Consider the following 20458-nt stretch of genomic DNA (forward strand, 5'->3'; position numbering starts at 1 on the left):
CTGTCTCTTGTGGATACATTCTTCTCCCTAGACTTGGGGTGATGAGACCACCGTCATGCCTTTATCTTATCCCAAGTTCCAGCTACAGCCCTGATTGCAGTGAGTAGTTGGGGAGAGATGGGCTTCGGTGGGTGTGCATGGACAGCTGTGCAAAGGTTCTTAGATGATTTTAGCAATGTTTTAGCCATTTACCATTTCAGTATCTCACATTGCTCTCAATAGTCTCATTCATTTCAATGGCAGCATATTTTTGAAGGGAAATGCTAAACTCTGTTACTCTGCTGGCAGTCATCCATTTTGATACGAAGATGCCAAGAGCAGTTTTGAGATTTCTATTAGCTACTCTATGAGCTTTGAACAACTCAAGAGTAATTAAACAGTAATTTAATAAAAGAGCTTAAAAATATATATATATATATATATATATATAAAGTGCATGAAACTTTTAAGAAGGATGTAATATATGCTCATTCATATGTTTAAAGGCACAAATCACAAATTAGTATTTCATCAATTGTACAACCAGCCCTCAGTAATCACAGGCCTCTACATTCAAAAGGATATTCTGGAATAAGGATACCTTGTTGTGGAGGAGGGCCGAGATAGAGAATATTTAAACAACTGGACTCAAAGGAATATTGAGTAAGTTTTCAAGAGGCACTAAACTGGGAGGACCTGTTCTTCAAAGACAGAGAGGCCAGTTTAATATAGAATAAAGAGTTGCACAAAATTTGGATATTTTATGGGTTTTTTTGTTCACATTTAATGACTCAACTGTAGTTAAAATATGTCAACTTTTTATAACAAATGAACTGACTCATAAAATTGTCGAGTCATTGAAATAAAATATGTATGAACAATTTATTAATTTTTAGGTGATATTTAAATAAATTTAATATTATTTTAAAATATGAGGAATTTACAGTCCTTGTCCTGCAAGTAATCAGTTTTCCATCATCAATGTATAACTCAAGAGTAAGAGCCAGTTTTCAAAAGTGCTGTGAAAGGAAGCTGAAATGTATTTTGTGACACTTTTTTATGCAAACATTGCTGAAATTCAGTATTATGGAAACAGTAAACAATACCAGAGGAGTTTCTTAGGTAAAACTGTGAGTCACTTAGTTCAAAATTTGGATTCTATGTGATAGGGCAAGAGAGCACAAATTATTATAAATGTTGAATTGCTTTCTCCTTAGTACTAGTAGATGTATATCTACCTGCCTAATGATTTGACTTTAGAAGTCTAATTCCAGAATCCTCTATTGGCTTTTAAGGTGTAATTTTAAGATGATACTTGGCTAATTCTAGTCCAGACAGAGGGTTTCAGTAGCTTTTGATTCAAAATAAAAGCAGTAATCTGGCAGTATTTTATCAAGATAATTGAAATTAGCAATTAATTCCAATCCAATTGAAACTTTTTTCTTTTTTTAATGAATCTTGAATCCATTGCCTCTGGGTTTGTACTTGTAGGGTTTTGTTGGTGCTGTGTAGATAGAAAGGTATTTTAATATAGATCAGGTTTCAGATTTAATTTATAATTAACCATAGAGCACTGGACAAATCTGTTGCTCAAAATAAATTAATTTAATTAAGATAGTTTAATATGATTTGACAGATATTAAATTACTTACATTTTGTGAGGCATCTATCCAGGTAATTTGAATGCAAGGTTTCAAAGAAAGCAGCTATATAAAAGAGCAATTTAATATAATTTGTTTTGGGGAACTACTTGGAAGTGTAGGTATAAAGTAACCAGTTCCTCTTTTAATCATGAAATTCTTTTTAATTATAGACATAATTAGGATTATAATTGTTAATCAATGTTTCATTAAAATACTGCAATACTGGGAGGCATACTGTTTTCACTGCAGCAATTACTAATTGAACAAATTAAAAAAAAAAAAAAAAAAAACCCTTTGTATTTATGTGCCTTTTACCATATACCACCTCTCTCTTTTTTAATTTTCTTGGGGTTTTTTGTTTTCTTGTTTTGTTTTGTTTTGTTTTTTGAGGGGGGTGTTTTGGGGTTTTTTGGGGGTTTTTTGGTTTTTTGTTTGTTTGTTTTTCTGGACTGCAGACAGCAGACATTTATGTGTAGTAAAATAAGATACAGGAAGCTTTCTAGTTACAGTAATAAATCTACTTAAGAAAAATTTGTTTCATAGGATTACTCAAATGAAAACACAGTCCTGATTTAGATTAATAGATGAATGTTTAGTAAAAAACTGTTTTATCAGCAGTGCTGACTCAGCTCTCTCTGGGAAGTACACAAAATAATAATTTTCCCAACGGTTGTACTAGAAAGGGTAATACTCATAGGGAGAGTGATAGTAGTTTCAAATTTCAGCTAGTGAGATACAGATATCCATAACAGTGGGATGCCAGTGGGCATGATGGTGCATGAGTAGATTCAGCATCTTTCGTGAGGAAATGCTGAGCCTAGGCTTAGTGGGACAGTATTTGGTCTGCAGTGACCAAAGGTCTGAAGGTGGGAATGGGCCCCACTTGGTCAAGATCCCAAAAGTTGAGTCAATTCATAACAAAAATAAAACTGAGAAATAAATACTATCCTGTCCCCAGCTGTTCCAAATCTTCCCAATTCTACCCAAAAGTTAACAAGGGCCTGTGGGAAGCTCAGCTGAAAACTTGCATTCACTATATATATTTCTGGCAAAAGGTGTGTCTTCCAGTCTCCCAGGCTTCTGCATCGATCCGTGACTTCTCTCTGTTGTCTTTGTGGAGTTTTTTCATGGGGTTCTTTCATAGAGGAGAAAGCAGAGTCCAGCCTGCAACTCCACTCCCTTCACTTACTACATAACCTAGACAAACATACTTGTCCTTTTACCTTACTTATATTAGAGAAGAATTCTTACTTTATCTGATCATGTCTTAATCGTACGCAGGTGTTTCATAAGTTCATCTGCTCCCTCAGATTTAAGATGTATCTGTGTTATTAAACAGGATGAGTCAAAGTTTTACTGGAATTCTTTAGACAGCTCCATGGCATGTCTGAAGGGACATGTGCTGGCAGCCTTTCCCAATGGACAGCATTGAATGCTGTTTGCTTTCTTAAGTACTAAAAAGTTCTCTAGTTTTGTTGCAGGAGATTTTATGTTCTCAGAGACACCTGGATTATTTTGTGCTATACTGCATGTCATATATATGCTGCATATAAAGACATATATATGGCATATAAAACACAAGTTTTTATCTGCAAAATGCTTATGGTTAAAAAACTAATAAAAACATCACTGTCCCCATTTTGCAGATAAAAGAAACAGGTATAGAGAGATAAAATGGCTTCTTCGGTGATCCTCTGAAGCTTAGGTATTCAAGCCTAGGGTATGCATAGCAACTTTTTTTTTTTTTTTTTTTTAAGTGTGCATTTATGTTCATAAAATCATACTTAAATTCAGTTTAAATATCAGCAGGTCTGGCAGTCTCCTCTGGATGTTTGTAATATCAGTACTGAAAAGTACAGTGAAAAGAATGGTTGTATTCTTCCCTTTCTGTACTGTAAACTTGCCTTCTACTTAGTCTTTCTTTGTTTTTCTATATAATCAGTAGATACAATATGTAGGAAATTTTAATTAATCAAAGAAAAATCTCTTTGCATTGCTTATGCAAGTATTTTACTAGGATATCCCTATGGAATTTGAGTTCACAAGGAATAAAATGGAAAAATTCACGGATAAAGAAAGCAGCACTTCAGTGATGATTTTCCAGAAAAATAATCTTGTCCCTAAAGTCTGCAAACTTTTGGATTAAAAATATGGATAGAACAGAGCTATCTGAATAAGGATTATCTCTTATCCTTCATTAAAATAAAATAAAATAAAATAAAATAAACAAAAACCCTAAAAACCAAAACCAACCTGTTTCCAGATCTTAGTGAAGCAAGTTTCACTTAGCTATTAGAGCATTCCCTACTTAGACAAATTAATAATAGAAGAGCTTTAAAAATCAATTTCTAATAAAATAAAATGGTGTCTCTCCAAATGAAGAACTGGCTGTGCACAGCTGCTCTTGTGTTAACAATTAATGGCAAGCAGTAGTGTTGTGGCCATGATATTGAACTCTCCAGAGAAAGTAATTACTGAAGCAGATACTAAGAGAGTGGAAAGCCTGAAAAATCCATACAAAATGAATCAAAAGCCTTGCAAAACTGAGAACTTCACTTTTTTTAGCAAAAGGTTTTATATTTTATAGCTGTTAGTTCCTGTTAACAGCTCAACATTTAAAGGAGCCTTTAAAGTAGACAAACAAAGTAAAACCACAAACACTTCCTTGGTAATGCACCTCATAAATTATCAATTAGTGCAATTAGTGTGTATGGGTCGGATACTTCTAGTTTTTCATAGAAATAAGACTCTTTGAGTGTGGTTCACTTTTTTTTTTTTTTTTTTTTTTTTTTTTTTTTTTTTTCCCTTTGAAATCTGGGAGGGAGGAAAAGGAACTGACATGATTTGGATCTAACCATACTCAATAAAATTGTTGATGGAAAAGACCTTTAAGATCATTGAGTGCAGCCATCAACTCAGCACCACCATTACGTTCACCACTAAACCATGTCCTGAAATGCCACATCCGCACATTTTTTCAACTTCCAGGGATGGTGACTGCCACTTGCCTGCACTGCCTGTGTCAATGCTTCACAACCCTTTCTGGCAAGAAATTCTTACATATATCCCATCCAAATCTCCCCTTGTTGCTTCTTCTCAAGCTCTGATACTCCAGCCCTCTTTGGGGACATGGTTGCTAGTCCAGGTGAAACTAATGCAAGCAACACATTTAGGATGTAATTCAGTTTATATGTGCAGAAAGAGGAATGTTTGCCTCTGAAATAAGATAACAGAAAGAGGTTCATTTTAAGTGGCAGACTGCAGTATGTATTGCACAGTCTAATCACTTTTGGGTTTTTTTGGTACATTGGGACCAAAAATCAATGGATTTATTTATGTATGGATTATTCCCATATCAAATCTTTGCTTAACTTATTTGTGATAAAACTGAGTGCAGTATTGCCCATAATAACCCATTACCACATGGGTAATACATTCTAAAAAAACCTCAAGATTATTATCCTCTCATTTCTGTATTGTGATGGTGCTATGAAAGTTACAGAAGACATTGCACAGACTTGTCTATGTTTGATAGATTTTACCTGAACACATTTTAAGGTCTTGGCAATTTTCTGTTACTAGAAGAAAATCACAAGGGAATGGCTGCATTCACTCCTGACTGAACATCTGGTGTGGTAGCACAGAGTTGCTCAGTAACAATCTGTGTCTTGTTAGGATGGTACTAACCAGTTATAAATCCAAAGCATCATTATGATACAGATATCCTGAATACTAATTACAGCAGTTGAACACACTTTTTGATGATTAATGTTAGGGTCTTTTAAAGTTATGGCTGTTTCTTATTTTTAGTTAGCATGCCTCACTTTTTACTGAAAAACAGCTAAGGAGTTCTACAAAAGTCCTGAAATTCACTGAAATTCAGCTGCCTTCTTTCTGAGTACGAAATTGAGGAGCTTCACATTTCTCAAATAGTCTGGGCTATCACATTTCTGAATTCAGGTTTTTTTCCCATAAATTCACTAAAAGAACCATGAAATATCAGCAAAGTATTTGCTGTAACTTGTCCATTTGCTCCATCTGAGGAAGACTTTGCTGAATCTGGCTCAGGGAATTCAATAATCTGTGGGTTTGATTGTTTTGAATATCCACATGAATGTTAATTTGAGAGATAGCAAGATAAAATTTGGAGTTTGCATCAAAATAAAATTATGCAGTCTGGGGTTTGATAATAGGTATTCGTTACCTATCTTATTGTCAGCTTTTAGTCTCTTTTCTCATATTTGTTAATGTAAAGGGATGTAAAGCTGTTAATAATTCATCTCTGCCTCTCTGTTCCTTGCACATGCATACCTAACCAGTAGAACAGGGCAAAACTTTTGGGAGTGTTTCCCTCATGACACTCACCTATGCCTCTGGAATCATCTCATGCATTCAGAATGGGATGTTGTAGCCAAGGTCTGCCTTTCCTAACAAATGTTTTCACTTAGGCTCTCCCCTGTAACAGTCTCTATAGAGCGTTACTTGATTCTGCTTGTAATCAACAAGCCTGAGGATTTCTACTCTAAATGTGCAGAAATAACAGAAAAGCATTGCTTACTCGTGATTGAATTGCATCCAGTCCTGTATCTCAATAATGCAAATAGAAGTGGGAGGGATATCAAACCCAATGAATAATTTATCAGGTATCAAATCTATCCACATGCAAACAAGAAAACCATCAAAAGGGAATATGAGTAAAGCCTAATGTGTGCAGCAGAGAACCGTGCACTGTTGACATAGTTCAAAGATATTTGTATGCAACAATGAACTGTGGTGAGGCTGATTTCCTGAAGATATTGGTGGGCCAGGTTCCAAACCACTTTATAAAAATGTATCAAACAATACATTATATAAACAAAAGTGTAAATCTCAAAGTCATTGATCAATTTAAGTTTTTGAGGGAAAAGTGTGATAATATTTTTTGTGGTTTTTATTTTGCTTTTATTTTGGACCACATAATAACTTTTGTCGGTAAGATATAAGCCAGTTTTCCCAAATGCCTTTCTAATGTGTTCTGTATATGAAGCGAAAAAGCAACACGTCTCTTTCATGGGCCTCCATCCATTCTAATTATTTCCTGTATAATTATAAATGCATATTTACTTATTTTTGTGTAGAAAATATTTATCATCTTTTTAAAAAGTTGTTTTAAAACTATTAAATCAGGATGAATTAAAATTGATCAGTGGAGACCAAATATCATAAGGGAATTTCAGTTTCCTATTAAAAACAATTTCAATAATATCCATAAATACTCAGAATATTATGAAAATCAGTGAATACATTTCAGGCCATTCAAAGCTATCTCAAATTAAGTGTTCTGCCAGATTGAGGATAGGATTAATGGGTAATTTAGTCATATTAATTCTTGAGGTTGAAGAGGGAATGCAGCACTTCTTTGGTGTGAATGAAATATTACATACTAAGGGCTGAGTCCTTATGTGTGCTATGCAGAGCCTTGCAGAGGCTTTCCACTAGATTATGTAAATTGTTGTAGAAATCATCAGAAAGATCAATAGGACAAGTTTTCTGATTATATATTATATATCTTAATTAGTGTACAGTCCAGCAGCCATTAATATCCTGTGATAAATCATGCAGTCATGGAAACTTAAGCATGAAGAAGCTTGTTATATTTTTCGGTAAAGAAAATAATATATTTATTAGGAAAACAAAACTTATTGACATGTGACACAGGAAATAGTGGTTTAACAAAATGGTAATGCATATTGTTTTTAAAGACATTTTCTAGATCACCCTGAAGCTGCTGACAGTCATTGCAGGACTGTGGGTGCTGAAAGAGCCATGCTAATGAGCAAAAAATACAATTTAGTTGTTATGTTCACCGCTGTGTCTACCCAAAAAACCCACTGTGTTACGACTCACAGTAATCTCCAGAAGTAACAGATAGGCTATAAGTAGTGTGCTGAGTGGCTTTTGCTCAGTTTATTTTGTGTGTAATTGGACTGCTGTTATAGTTTTTAGCCTAGTTCTGGTGAATGGCTTCCTTTCCATCCTTCTTTTTAACCTGCTAATACAGATGTAGCCAAAAAAGGGACAGTTTGGGCCTCACTGCAATCCAGGCTATCACTGAAAAGCTGTGGTAGAACTCAGTCCAAGGCTTAGCAGATCAAAGTTTTAACTGAAGGGATTCTGCTGTAAATCACTTTGGAGAAAAATGTCTTCACATCCTTCATTTTACTCTCTCAACTAGAAGTTTTGAGCATCCTCTCCACATTTAAAGAACAAAACCAAGGAAAAGAAGGAATTTTTAATTGTGTTGTGATTTTTATTCTGGTTAAAAACCTTTCAAGTGTTCTTATACAACCATTTAGTGCTTTTGGAAATACTAGGGAAAGTTTCAGGCATTTCAAGTTTTGCTATTAAGTGTTTAAGTTAGTATAAATGTCGCCTCTTCATGTTTCTGAAAGATTTGCCACACATTGTTTGGTCTAAAGGCTCCAGTTCTGAAGGGCTTTCTGTTGAGAGAACTGGTGTTGGCTTCAAGGATGTGATGTGTTTACCTGTCAGGTGGTATTACATTTACATGTTTGTAGCTTTCAAATTTTGCAGAAAAAAAGCAGCTGAATTATTTCTCATGGTCTTCTGTTGCACAGATAAAAGGGAATTTCTGTAATAGTTCTGTAAATGTTAGTTTAGCAGTTAGAAAAATTACTCTGTAGTTTAAAGCAGGATGTGAAGATTGTGATATGAGATGAATTCTAGCTAAATGCTCCTCTGATGGTTTTCTGTAGATAATTTATATTAGCTAGAGGGCCGTTCTGTCATTCTGTCTGTAGAACATTGATTCAGTTTTAAATTATAACCTCTGTCAGCTCCACTATCACAGTAGTATATGAAGATGGTGTTAGAAGGGCCCTTCTTCAGCTCCTGTGTTCAAATTCTTTGAACCACCATCCTTTTGCTTTACAGAATGCACTTGAGAGGTTGAACTTAGCTTTTGTGTGAAATAAAGTAGCATTACCAGTGTAAATTGAATTTTCTCTGTTGTTTTGAAATAAATCCAGATCATAAATTGAGATAATTCTCTGTTTATGAAGTCTATCCAAAATACGTGTCAATTAAGAGGGACGTATATGGTAGGACATGGCCTTCTTACTGGATGTCACTGAAAAGACTGAAAGCTTTGTAAAGATATGGCAGCTTTGGTCAGTATCGTGATTTATATTTGCTATTTTACCTAAACCACTCATAATACAAACTGAAATAAAGACATTGCATGCAGATTTTGCAAGTCTCAGGGAATGTATCTGAAAGGATGGAAATCCTGTGGAAAGGATAGCCTGGACAGAGACAAAAAATTCCATCATTGAACATGAGCTAACATTGTAGGCTCACAAAATACTGGTGAATTTAACCTGTGCGTATCTAAATAACGATACTTAAGCTAGAATTTTGATGTATATCTGTCTCAAAAAATTAAATTCTCTCCTTTCTCAAAATTTCGAATACTTTTATCCTGTCAGGTCCCAAATGACCTGTCAGGTGGTCTAGTCTGAAATCACAGACAATACTGGTATGGATTTTAAGGTTCTCGTGGTATGCAACAATGCAGTGTTCTCTGTGGCTCCTAAATGTGTACTGCTAAATGTGGGTTACATTAAAAGTTGCACTAAGTGACAGGCCAACTCATGGCTTGGTCTCTTTTGGAAGGGTTCATTCTGTAAAATCAAAAATAGGCAGCTACTCAAAGCTAATGGCTTCTTTTGTATTCATTAGTTGAGATATAATTCTTCCATTTTGTCTTAGGTATATGATTTTTCAGGGGGAATCCTGGAGCTGACTATATATATTTTTTATTTCCTAGACAGAAAAATTATTGATGTCAGGAAATAGCTCCCCCAAGGCTTTTGGCACACAGTGAGAGAACAAATTGTGGAACATTATATCATCCCCTGTAACTTTTCACATTTTTATTTGTTTTCGTTAAGCTGTCACATGGTTTGGAAAGGTTTGTTTTGCTTTTCAGTAAGGAAATACACCCATGCTGAAAATTATGGTAAAAGCCTAGATTAAACACTTGAAAAAGGTCATAATTTTTAGCTTTTTGTTGGGTTTTTTTTCAGAGAATATGCTACTTTTGTGTTACTTTTCTAATATGAATTTTTAGCTGAAGCTTTTCAGTCAACAATTATTTAGGCTCACAACTGAGATACCATTATTATATGCAGCAGCAATTAACTCTTTTTAAATTGAGTAAGTTGTTGCTGAAAAAAGTGGTTTCATTTTTCTGGTGTTTTAGTTGAATTTTTGATTCCATTGAAATCAGTTGTCAACTATAGTCAGTACCTGTTTCTTCAACACACTTGGCCATACATACACATGTACATATGCATACACATACATAAACACATACACATACACACATACATATATGTGGTTTTATTGCATTGTATTATGTGGTAATATGCATAAGGGTGTCCAGGTATTTCAACAACATATCACACAAATACAGACTTTTTTTAATCCATATGAAATTTTCATATTTATATAGTACAAAGTCTGTGATACTCATTCATTATATAGTTGCAATTAAAATACTTGAGATAAACATTTATATTATTCCATACTTTTTTTTCTTTTTAGCTTCCCCATGGGTAGATAAAAGTCGAACTCCTAACAAAATAGATCTGTATGATGTACGCAGAAGACCATGGTAAGCTGTATTTTTAAAAGTTTGGTATATCTGTCTATCTATCTATCTATCTATCTATCTATCTATCTATCTATCACTTTCTAGATATTACTGCAAAAATCTTTTTTTTTTCCTATTTCTTTTTGATGATACTTACTTTTAGATATAGTTAGTTTCTTTTTAAAATTAGTTAGTTTTTCTAAATAAACAAGTTTCAAATTATACTCCTTGTTATGCAGTATCCATTACAGTTGTACTATTGAATTACATGGACTTTTCGTAGCAGGGTAACTATCAAATTGGTGTAAGATAGCTAAGAACTCTGATTTTGTGTCAAAATCAATTATAATCCTGAGTATTAGACTGAGCCATTCTTCCAGACTTTTGCAAATATTTAAAAGCATGTCTCAGTGGTTTAGACCAGCAATAAAATCACTAGATGTGTAAAAGATGGGATAGCAGTGGGATTACTTCTCATATTTTTTTTATGTGAGCCTCTCAAGACATAAAGCATATTGATACTTGAATATAGTTGGATATATTTTTTTCAAAGGACTCAGTATTTCTACCTAAGCTGGTCTGAGCAATAATTCATCTATCATCAAGATCTTTAGCTCTGAAATAGCATTCCTGGTTTTCAGTTATGTGAAAACAGTGAATTTTGATTAAAGTATCCTACTTCCAGGCTACCCTAATGTTTAGACTCAGATTTACTTAGGAGACACAGCAGGAGAGGAAATAGTACATGGGTTTTGTATTAGCTACAACAAGAAGATTTTGTTGGTTCAGCTAGTTTGAGTTTAGAGATCACAGAGTCTTCCATCACACACAAAAAAATGTTTATGCAACTTTGTGTAATTCATACCATTTCTTTATTTCAGGTATATCCAAGGGGCTGCATCGCCCAAAGATATGCTTATTTTAGTGGATGCGTAAGTGTTTGATGTCTGAATATTAACATTAGTGGGATAAAGTACTTTGATACATTGAATAAATCTCTGTATGGTGAAAAAGAGAGAGGGAATTAAGAGGTCCTTGAATGCAAGTTTCAAAAATCTTGGTATGAGCAAATAAATACATAATAGAAAATAGTTCCAAAAAAAGCCCAAACCAAACACAAAAGTTATTTAAACTGGAGGCAAAGAAATGTTTGTTTGTTTGTTTTTTTAATCACTTCAATATTTATCTGTTTTCAACTTACTAATTACTGCAGCAATCAAGTGAATATTGCTCATATACATGCCAAGATTTGTTGTAAAGTACAAACCTAAAAGCAAATGACTAGAAGCATTACAATAGATGTGATAATGACTTAATGAGCCTGACAGATAAGAATGTATGGTGGACTTCGTGTGTTTTACAATACAGATTTAAAAATTGCCAAGTTTGGTTACTATAAAACATTGCTAGGAAGCAAGCAAAAAAAAAAAAAAAAAAAAATTAATAAAGGCTTGCTGTCTGCCTCAGCAAGGCTTCCGTGGTGTCGGCAATGTTGAGGGACTGAAGGGAGCATTGAACCTGATGTGTCAGATTGCTTTGTGCTGAAAAGATTCTCAGGCATGGAATTTGCATTTAATGCTTTTACACGGGGTGAAGTGCTTTCACATCAGCAGTGAGTTTTATCAACATCCGTTATTCCTTCACTTCAGCTTAGGTTTTGCCTTGAATCAAAGAAGCTGTCGTTTGCATCTCTGGAAATCCAGAGCTGTAAATCTGTGTGTAGGAGTATAAAATGTTTAGATAATGCATTGGTTGAAGGTGGTAAACTCAGATTTCTTGAAAAGGAAATGAGTAAAGGATGTAACATTATGACCCCTTGAAGGCACAGGACTGGGACTTTGTATCCCACTTTTGGACCTTCTTTAATAATTATAAATAGTTTAATAACATTTATGATGAGTTGGAGAATTCAAGAATTAAATTGAAATCCGGAATTAAATTTTAGTGTGAAAGTTGGTGAGAGTTCTGGTGTGTACTCTGTATTTTCTTTTTATGTTTTCACAATATTTGCTGAATTCAGCTTTTCTATTGTGAATTTTTTAGGAGTGGGAGTGTCAGTGGGTTGACATTGAAGCTGATCCGCACATCGGTCATTGAGATGTTGGAGACGTTGTCTGATGATGACTTTGTGAATGTAGTTTCAGTGAGTATCTGTTCTTTCCACAAAATTTGCATTGTCAACAAAGCCAAAAGCAAACTATTTTTAATACCAAATGTGAGATACTTGAATATTAAGCTGCAAAGAGGCTGAAAATATATTGTATTTTTCTTATAAAATAAAATTAATGTCCTAGATATTATATTAATTATATTATATTATATTATATTATTATATTATATTATATTATATTATATTATATTATATTATATTATATTATATTATATTTACATTTGAGTGAAGGGCAAAACAAATTTAAATAAACTCCTGCATAGCCAAATTATCCTTTCCAATATAATTCTATGGTCTGTATAAAACCTTTCCCATTTGATTGGTATATGCAAATTCTCTTGAAATAATTGCTGGTTCCCAGATATCTATGCAGAAGATATTTGGATTGCTCATGTTATTTAATGCATAATGACAGTAGATGTGGAGCCATGCATCTGACCTGCCCAAGAAATGTTTCTGAGAAGTTCTACAGTTCTTTGCCTCTTGATGGGTGGCAAAACATTTTTTCTCACAATAAATAATAAAATAGATGAAAGAATCCATGAAGAAGGTATGGGAAATTTTCCATTTTCAGGTGAATACCTTGGATATCAAGTTCTAGCCTTGGGCAAAGCTTTTTTTTTTTATTTTTCTTTTTCTTTTTACTTTTTTTTTTTTTTCTTTTCTTTTCTTTTTTTTTCTTTTAATTAATCTGTTCAACTGTATAGTTTTGATTCTAAGCACTGACATATTCCTAATAACAAGAGACAGCCTCAACGATGAGTAACTGGAAGGATTTTGGAGATAATTTTCAACTTCTAGAGTCATGTTGTAGTCAGCTTCAGGAAGAAAGACCTGAAATATAACTAAAAGAAATCTTTTTTAACAACCACATATTGCTTCATGGTTTGCTGACAGTCTAGCTAGAACTTTCTGCAAGGAGCAGACAAGTGCTTACTCTCAATGGTGTTTCCTTTGTGAAAGTTTTTAATAGTGGATAAGACAATTTTCCTTAGGCTACATTGCAGTGAAAAAAAGGAACCCTAATGGTGTTTTTATTATGTTTATTAAAGGAAATGAGCTTCTCTGTACTGAGGAGTTGAAATCTTCTTAGTTTCACTGATTGAAAAAAAAGAAAAAGCTTGTAATCCTAAACTGATGGAAATTGATTACTGTGTTTAGTGGATCTGTGCCAGCTTTCACTGCTGGAAAATCTGGACCCCTGCAACCTCTTGATTTACACATATTTCCAAACTCTTTTGTTACATTTGCTCCATGATGACCAGAAATAGTGTATCTTAATGCTAAGCCTCCCTTAGGCTCTGAGTATTTTATTAGCTAAGGTTCACTATTATTCTGATGAGGCATCAAGGTTGAGATTTGTGTCAAAAAAGGACCAGAAATCTTTAAATATTTTCTACAGTTTCTATATTTCCCCAGGTGTTTGTTACTTATAATATGTGAGGGCTTTTTTTTTTTTTGTGTTTGAATGAAGTTTAGATGCTCACATCAGAAATTTGATTGCAGAAACAAAGAGGACATTTTGGTCATGTTGTTTTCATCATCAGTGGAGGGCAACAATCACAGAAATGTGCATAATAGAACATGGCATCTCTAAATCTTTCATAAAGTGCTATTTGGTGTCGTGTCCTTTTAATTAAAAAGTATTTATTAAAACTTTTCAGTTTTATAATTACTCTTGTATAACCTGTGTTTTCGTGTATGCAGATGATTTATGAATGGAATTGTGGTCAAGTCGTTATGACATATGTATATCTTATTTCTCTAATAGGAGATCATTTGCTATAGATAGGAAACAAATGGTTGTACTACTATAAGGCATTCTATAAGTGAGAGAAGTGAACACAAACTTGGTCTTTGAAGATTTTTTTTAAAGATTTATTTTTATTATTAAAGATTTGGCAGAATTGGTGGAACAGCTGGACTAGATAATCTTTAAAGTCTTTTCCAACATAAACGATTCTATGATTCTATCATCTTGATTCACAAAATATTCCATAATAGAGTAGGTATACCTAAAGTGCTTTCTTAGTAAACTCAACCACGGAATATCAACTTAAGCATTTTGTTCTAGGTGAAATAAATGCAGATTTATTCAATATTTTTTAAAATTTATTCAGTATGTTGCATGTTTTTGCTTAACCTGAAGCATCCCAGTATTAGACATGATAGGCTAATCAAAACCTCCAAAAAGCTAGGTGAAATGTTCAGTTAATACAGCGTTAGCATATGGATATATGAACACTAACACTAACTGGAAGTTACCTACAAATTTTCTTTCCCTCATGGATCTTTTGGCCTAAAATGTGACAGGTTTTTTATGGCTTGTTAGCTTTAATAACCATGGAGTCTTTGGTCTGAGGTTTTGAGTTAACTAGAGAGCTGTTTCACTGCTAACCTCTGCCAAGATGTTGTCCCACAAAGCCCATATGCACGATGATTCATGCCCGCAACTGAAAGGCATGGATTTAAACTCATGTCAATCACTTCTTAAAAGTGACAGGAGGATTTAACGAACTGTGCCTTGTATATGAGGAAATCCTAGGGAAAAAAAGCTTAAAAGTAGATGTGCTAAAAGCATTAGTTCTACTGAATAGACATAGTTCCTGCATTTACTTCTAGGGAAACAAGGGTTGAATGAACTATTAAGTCATAAAAAGATGGCCAGGGGTTAATATATCATGGTTTCCTTTGGGATTTGCATGTTCCTTATCTGAAGTGCTGTGCTTTGTTGCAGGGAGAAAACCTGCTGTTTGAAAGGGCTTAACTGTGTGAGTAATACAGCTGTTTTCCCACTAATCCTGTTATAGGCTTTGATAGCAGCGAGCGGTAGATGATAGGGGCAGCAATTCCATCCCAGCACGTCGTGATTTAGTGACTTGGTTTCAGATGTTGACACAGAGAGTGTAATTTGTTTGTTATTGTGGGTAGTGTGCAGCAGAAATGTATTTCAAATCTGCAGAGGTGCAGAAAACCGCACAAAGGAGAAACCTCCCTTACAGCAACAGATGTGTTAAAGGTCAGGAGCTGTTGTACTTTTTAAATTCACTTAGCCTTTGTAAAAATCCAAACTAGTATTTACTGTTTAGGAACTGGAAATTAAATGTCAGGAGCAAATGGGATAGAACAGAATCATATTCTGGGAAAATTGAAAACTCATCTTCTGCTCTTGTGAAATTCTGCATATTGAGTAAACTCAGAGGGAAGGTGATTTCTGCATGAATTGATTTCAAAGAAAAAAAATGTGCACCCAGTCTATGAAATTATTGTTGTGGATAAAAAAAAATAACCTGTGATACACAGTTTTTCCCATTGATGATACATCTCTTTTCCCACTGATTTTTGATAGCAGTTTTTCATGTAATTCTACAGCTCAGTTGTTGCAAACCTGTTTACTTTTGTCTCTCTTACTCCTAAATTGGTAAAATGTTTATGCCTTCCTAATATTTTTTTTTTTTAAATATGCTAACAGAGGGAGAAGAAAGTTTTGTAAAAGTTTTTTCAGTATATCAAAGGGCTCCTCTCCCTTTCTGTTACATGATCCATCCTGTATTCTGCAGTTCTTATTACACCTATATTATCTTAAATACAGGGGGATGTCTCTTACTTCTGGGAACTACTTTCTTAAGTTAATTTTAAAAAATAACTAATATGCCATGGGTGGAAATCTTAGCCTGAAGTTCTAGCGGAGAGAGGAGGATGCTAGATTCTACAGCCAGGTAGCATGTCATGCTTCTACTATCTTGGCTAGAAATTTTAGCTTTGTTAGCGAGGTACCCTGATATGAGTGTACTTCTGTTCAGTTGTCAAAAACTTGAAGAATGTTATTTAAAAATAACTTGAACTTTGTTTCCTTTACTATTTCAATGTAATGTTTTTAGTGGACCTGAAATTAAATTGCATACTCAAATGATACGACAGGGTTTTTACTGTGTTTTTGAAATTTGACCCAGAAAAGTTCAGTGGTTCTTTTTTTTCAAACAACACCACTGCTTGAGGGAGAAATTAAAAACATGGCCATGGTATCAGTGGCACTGAAGTATTTCTGTTGGTGTATCTAGAGGAAATGAGAGGGACTCCTGTATGAGGGGGGTTGGCAATGTACTTCGTTTCTTACTTTCTCATTTTTCTTAAGTGGCAACACTGTGGAGAAAATATGAAGATGCCTGCCATCTTTTTTATTATTTGACAAATGAAAAACTAGATAGAGAATCAAGTTCCCTCTACAATAAATATGTCTGCATGAGAACCTCTCTTAGTGATTTAATCCTGAAGCATTTCAGGTAATGAATCACAGTCGCTGCAATTAAATACAGGCTCCTCATCATCATAGCTGTGTGAGGCAGTAGACAAATACATGTAATTCCTTTTTAGGTACGGGACATGGTTTGGTTTTTTTTCCGTAGTCACTGAAAAGTGATAGAAGGACAAGTTTAGGTCCGTGTTGATTCCTGATTCTCTTAACAGCAATCCGTCTAACTGACCTTGCAGTTTCTCTTAAATTGAATGGTTGCTTTTCAAGAAAAGGGGAATAATGATAGCTGCAGATAAATACGTCTTCACAGCAATGTTCCTTAATGAAAACTCATTAGCATTCCTTAATGGTGGGTCATTATTTTGCATCTTCCATATTCAAGGAGCAAGTGAATTAAATGTGGGTTGTTTTTTTTGTTTTGGTTTGGTTGTTGTTGTTGTTGTTGTTGTTGTTGTTGTTTTCTTACAGGTATATTTAATAAGCATTGTAGGTGCAGGGTTAAAAAAAGCTCAGAGAAGTTATGATCAAAATCTAGTATTCAATTTCTGCATTGCTAATAATTACAGGTAAAGCAAGGCTATGTATCTATGGAAATATATGTAGAGGAATATATCTGGAGGACACGTTTAGCAAATGCAATGAAGATGAGTATTCTGCAAATAACAATGGAGAAAATTTGGAAATTGTGGAAATCAAGGGATTATTAAGAAGTTGGGAAGTGTTTTTTCTTTATCAGCAGGAGTTGCAGTAGTATAACAAGTGTCACAGAATGTTTAACTGCTTGTAGAATTGTTTTTTCTTTTTATTCTCTTTCCAAAAGTAAAGTCAAGAAAGGAGTCGGTAAAGATCTGTTAAAAGTCTTTCAGGTGGAGCTGGAGTTGAGAGGAAGATTAGGGTAGGGAGGATATTATATTAGCTGCCTTTTTTGCAGTGAGAGTGACTTCAGTGGGACTCTGGTCTTCAGGAAAGCTAATTACACAGTTTGTTGTCAAGAAAAAGAAGTGAGGGACCACTAGGACTCAAGCTTCTTGCAATCTTCATCAGACGTGAAGAACTAGAAATGCTTGTACAGCTTCAGTGACATGGCTAGGGACAACTTTTCATCTAAATAGTGTATGGATTGGTGGTTCCCTTTACCTCCTGGAAGGCAAATTATAAGTGTTTGAACTTGATTTTTGACTGTATGACTCCTTCTTATGGCTAAATACTGTTACATATATGTGGAACTTATCAGTAATTTGATGCAAAAAGGATTGGCTCAGATTTTATGAAATATACTGTAGGTTCTCCTCTGAGGACTTGAAAGTGTTTTGCAGGTGATTGCTTGGGTCTAGAAAGCATCTTCTCACTCACCTGAGTGCATCATCTGAGAAGCTGGGTTTGAGGCATGCTCTCCAAGTCACAGAATTCGAGGTTATTTTTGGTTGTTCTGGGGTACAGAAATAAATTGTCTAATGACTGATGTCATCACACATGTGGAGTGCTGTTGCTGGGGAAGCTCTTGTATCCATAGTTTTTCAAACCTTTCAGGTAAAAACACTGCAAGAAGCACCAGCTGAAGCCAAATAAGTTTGAATGGCATATAACTAGTTTAAATGCTTTAAAAAATTCCAAGCAAAAATTCTTGTTGTCTTCATATCAGTGTTTAATGCCTTTCTGGAAGATGCACTTTAGGGAAACATGTGCCACTAAATGAAATTGTTATGGTTTATTCCAGAAGTAGCCAAGGGAATTTTAATGGCCAGTGATAGGTGGTCTCATTGCCCCTTTTAGCCTTAAATCCAGAATATGTTAAGATTTTGGTTGGTTGGTTTGTTGGTTGGTTGGTTTTCTTATTGTTTTGTCCTGCCAACTAACATGTTTGTCCCAAGTAGTTGTTCATCATCCACCATAGTTATTAATGGACTGGAAAGTATTTCATGACCCTTGTGTGAAACAAATATTCAAAACAGTAAATATTGCAAAGCTTTCATCTTTGCAAACAGGAAACACATACCAAATACTTTTTGCTTTTCTCTGTATATTTAACAGGTTTTTTTCCATGTCTATCTAGCAAAAGGCATGTTCAGTAGCTAAGCTTTCTCTTATCCTTAGTGTAAGTAAAAATCTCTCCTTAACTTCCTTTTTACAAGCCCTACAATATTGTCTGTGCAATAAGACCAAATGGCAAATACTTACATAAAACACACCTATACAGGATAGTCCGTGAGAGAGAGGTGAAAATTAAGTGTTACTTTTCCATCCCAGTGATAATATTCCATGTGGGACTTGCTTATGTTTCATCTGGAATATCTGGCTTAAAATAATAATGTCAGTGTGTAAAAACCAATATAACATAAAAATAATGTCAATTCTTCTCTCTGAGAATTACAGCTTGGACCAAGACCACCTCCAGAAGCCAAGTTACCTCGTTCACCTCAGAAACGTGCACAAACTACTAAGCCTTTGTAACACTACAGCCAGACAGATGCCACACAGAAGCTACTCATGTTTTTATTCAAAGACCATCTGGACATATCTGATATATTGCTACAGGATTTAGAAAGAAAGAAGGAATGTGTTTCAACAATTTTATCTTAATTTCTCATTTAAACTGAGACTTACATTGCTACAAATAAACTTGACAAACCTTTAGCAGAAATTGGGGTTTTTTAAATTAAAAATTAATAGCCAAGCCATCTAAACTCTGGAATTTATTTGTTTATACATCTACTATTTTACCTGTCTGGGGAAAGCATATCATGCCAGATTCAACATCCCAAGAGAGCTGAGGCTGCTGCAGCTTTGTGAACATATCCTATCAAATGTCTTCCCAACTGGCAAAATATACATGGAGCACATGTATACACACACATACAGTACATATAAAAATATACATATATTAAATATATGTGTGTATGTAAATCAGGCCATCCACACAGATAACACTACCAAATACAGAGCATTCATGTGAACACACATGCAAGTTTCACTGTTAGAGACCTCTAAGACCAGCACTTCTGTTTTACACAACTTTTTCATCTCCAAACCAAATAAATCCATCTCCTTACTCTTATTTAAGGGTTCTTCTCTTAAATATTCCATACTAGTTCCTGTGCAAACCTGAAATGTGCTTTACAGTTATTAACTGTAACTTTAGCTTGCTGTGGAAGGAAAATGTTCAAAACGTGTAAGGTAGAGAAAAAGACATGGAACGATTTGTAAAAGGAATAGTACAAATTTGAAAACAAGATCTGTTTCATTTTGTATGTGTCACAAAGTGTTAATTTTAGGGAATAGCGTGCTTGATGCATGAAAAGCCAAAGGGAATGGAAATTAGAAGCCCAGATTCTACATTAGGATGTCAGGAGCAGAAATGTTGCTGGAAACTTCATTTATTACTGTACGATATAGCTGACAGCTCCAGATGACTAGAGAAGTCACCTCCATTCCTACTTGGAGAGATTGCTTTGGGCATCAATACACATTTTTATTGTCTCCTCTTGTCAAATGTCAGGGAGTCAGACTTCTAACAACACATGGCATGCGGGTCTGTGATTTCCAGAATAAACCTGTGCTCTCTAGTGTATTAGTAGTATTTAAAAAGAGTAGTTTATAAAAAGTAGTATATAAAAAGTAGTATTTAAAATGTGTGGTTTCATGGTATATAAAATGATTTGATAGCTCTGCGTCATGGTTTTACTGGCTAATAAATCTGTTGGTTCTTTCCACTTTCTTAATTTTCAGCAAACCACAAATCTTACTAAAGAGGCCCC

At 34.4% G+C, this 20458-nt stretch overlaps 1 protein-coding gene across 6 annotated transcripts in view; it reads left to right on the forward strand.

Moving 5' to 3' along the window:
• CACNA2D1 (calcium voltage-gated channel auxiliary subunit alpha2delta 1) overlaps window positions 1-20458 on the forward strand; it is a 368498-nt gene that overhangs the window by 257577 nt on the left and 90463 nt on the right. For all 6 annotated transcript variants that reach the window (XM_058420484.1, XM_058420485.1, XM_040063345.2 and 3 more), the window contains exons 8-10: window positions 10230-10299; window positions 11160-11210; window positions 12322-12421. In XM_058420484.1, coding sequence (XP_058276467.1) covers window positions 10230-10299; window positions 11160-11210; window positions 12322-12421 — 221 coding nt within the window. The remainder of the gene's footprint in view (window positions 1-10229; window positions 10300-11159; window positions 11211-12321; window positions 12422-20458) is intronic.

The sequence above is a fragment of the Hirundo rustica genome, chromosome 4 (assembly GCF_015227805.2).
Source record: "Hirundo rustica isolate bHirRus1 chromosome 4, bHirRus1.pri.v3, whole genome shotgun sequence".
NCBI lineage: Eukaryota > Metazoa > Chordata > Aves > Passeriformes > Hirundinidae > Hirundo > Hirundo rustica.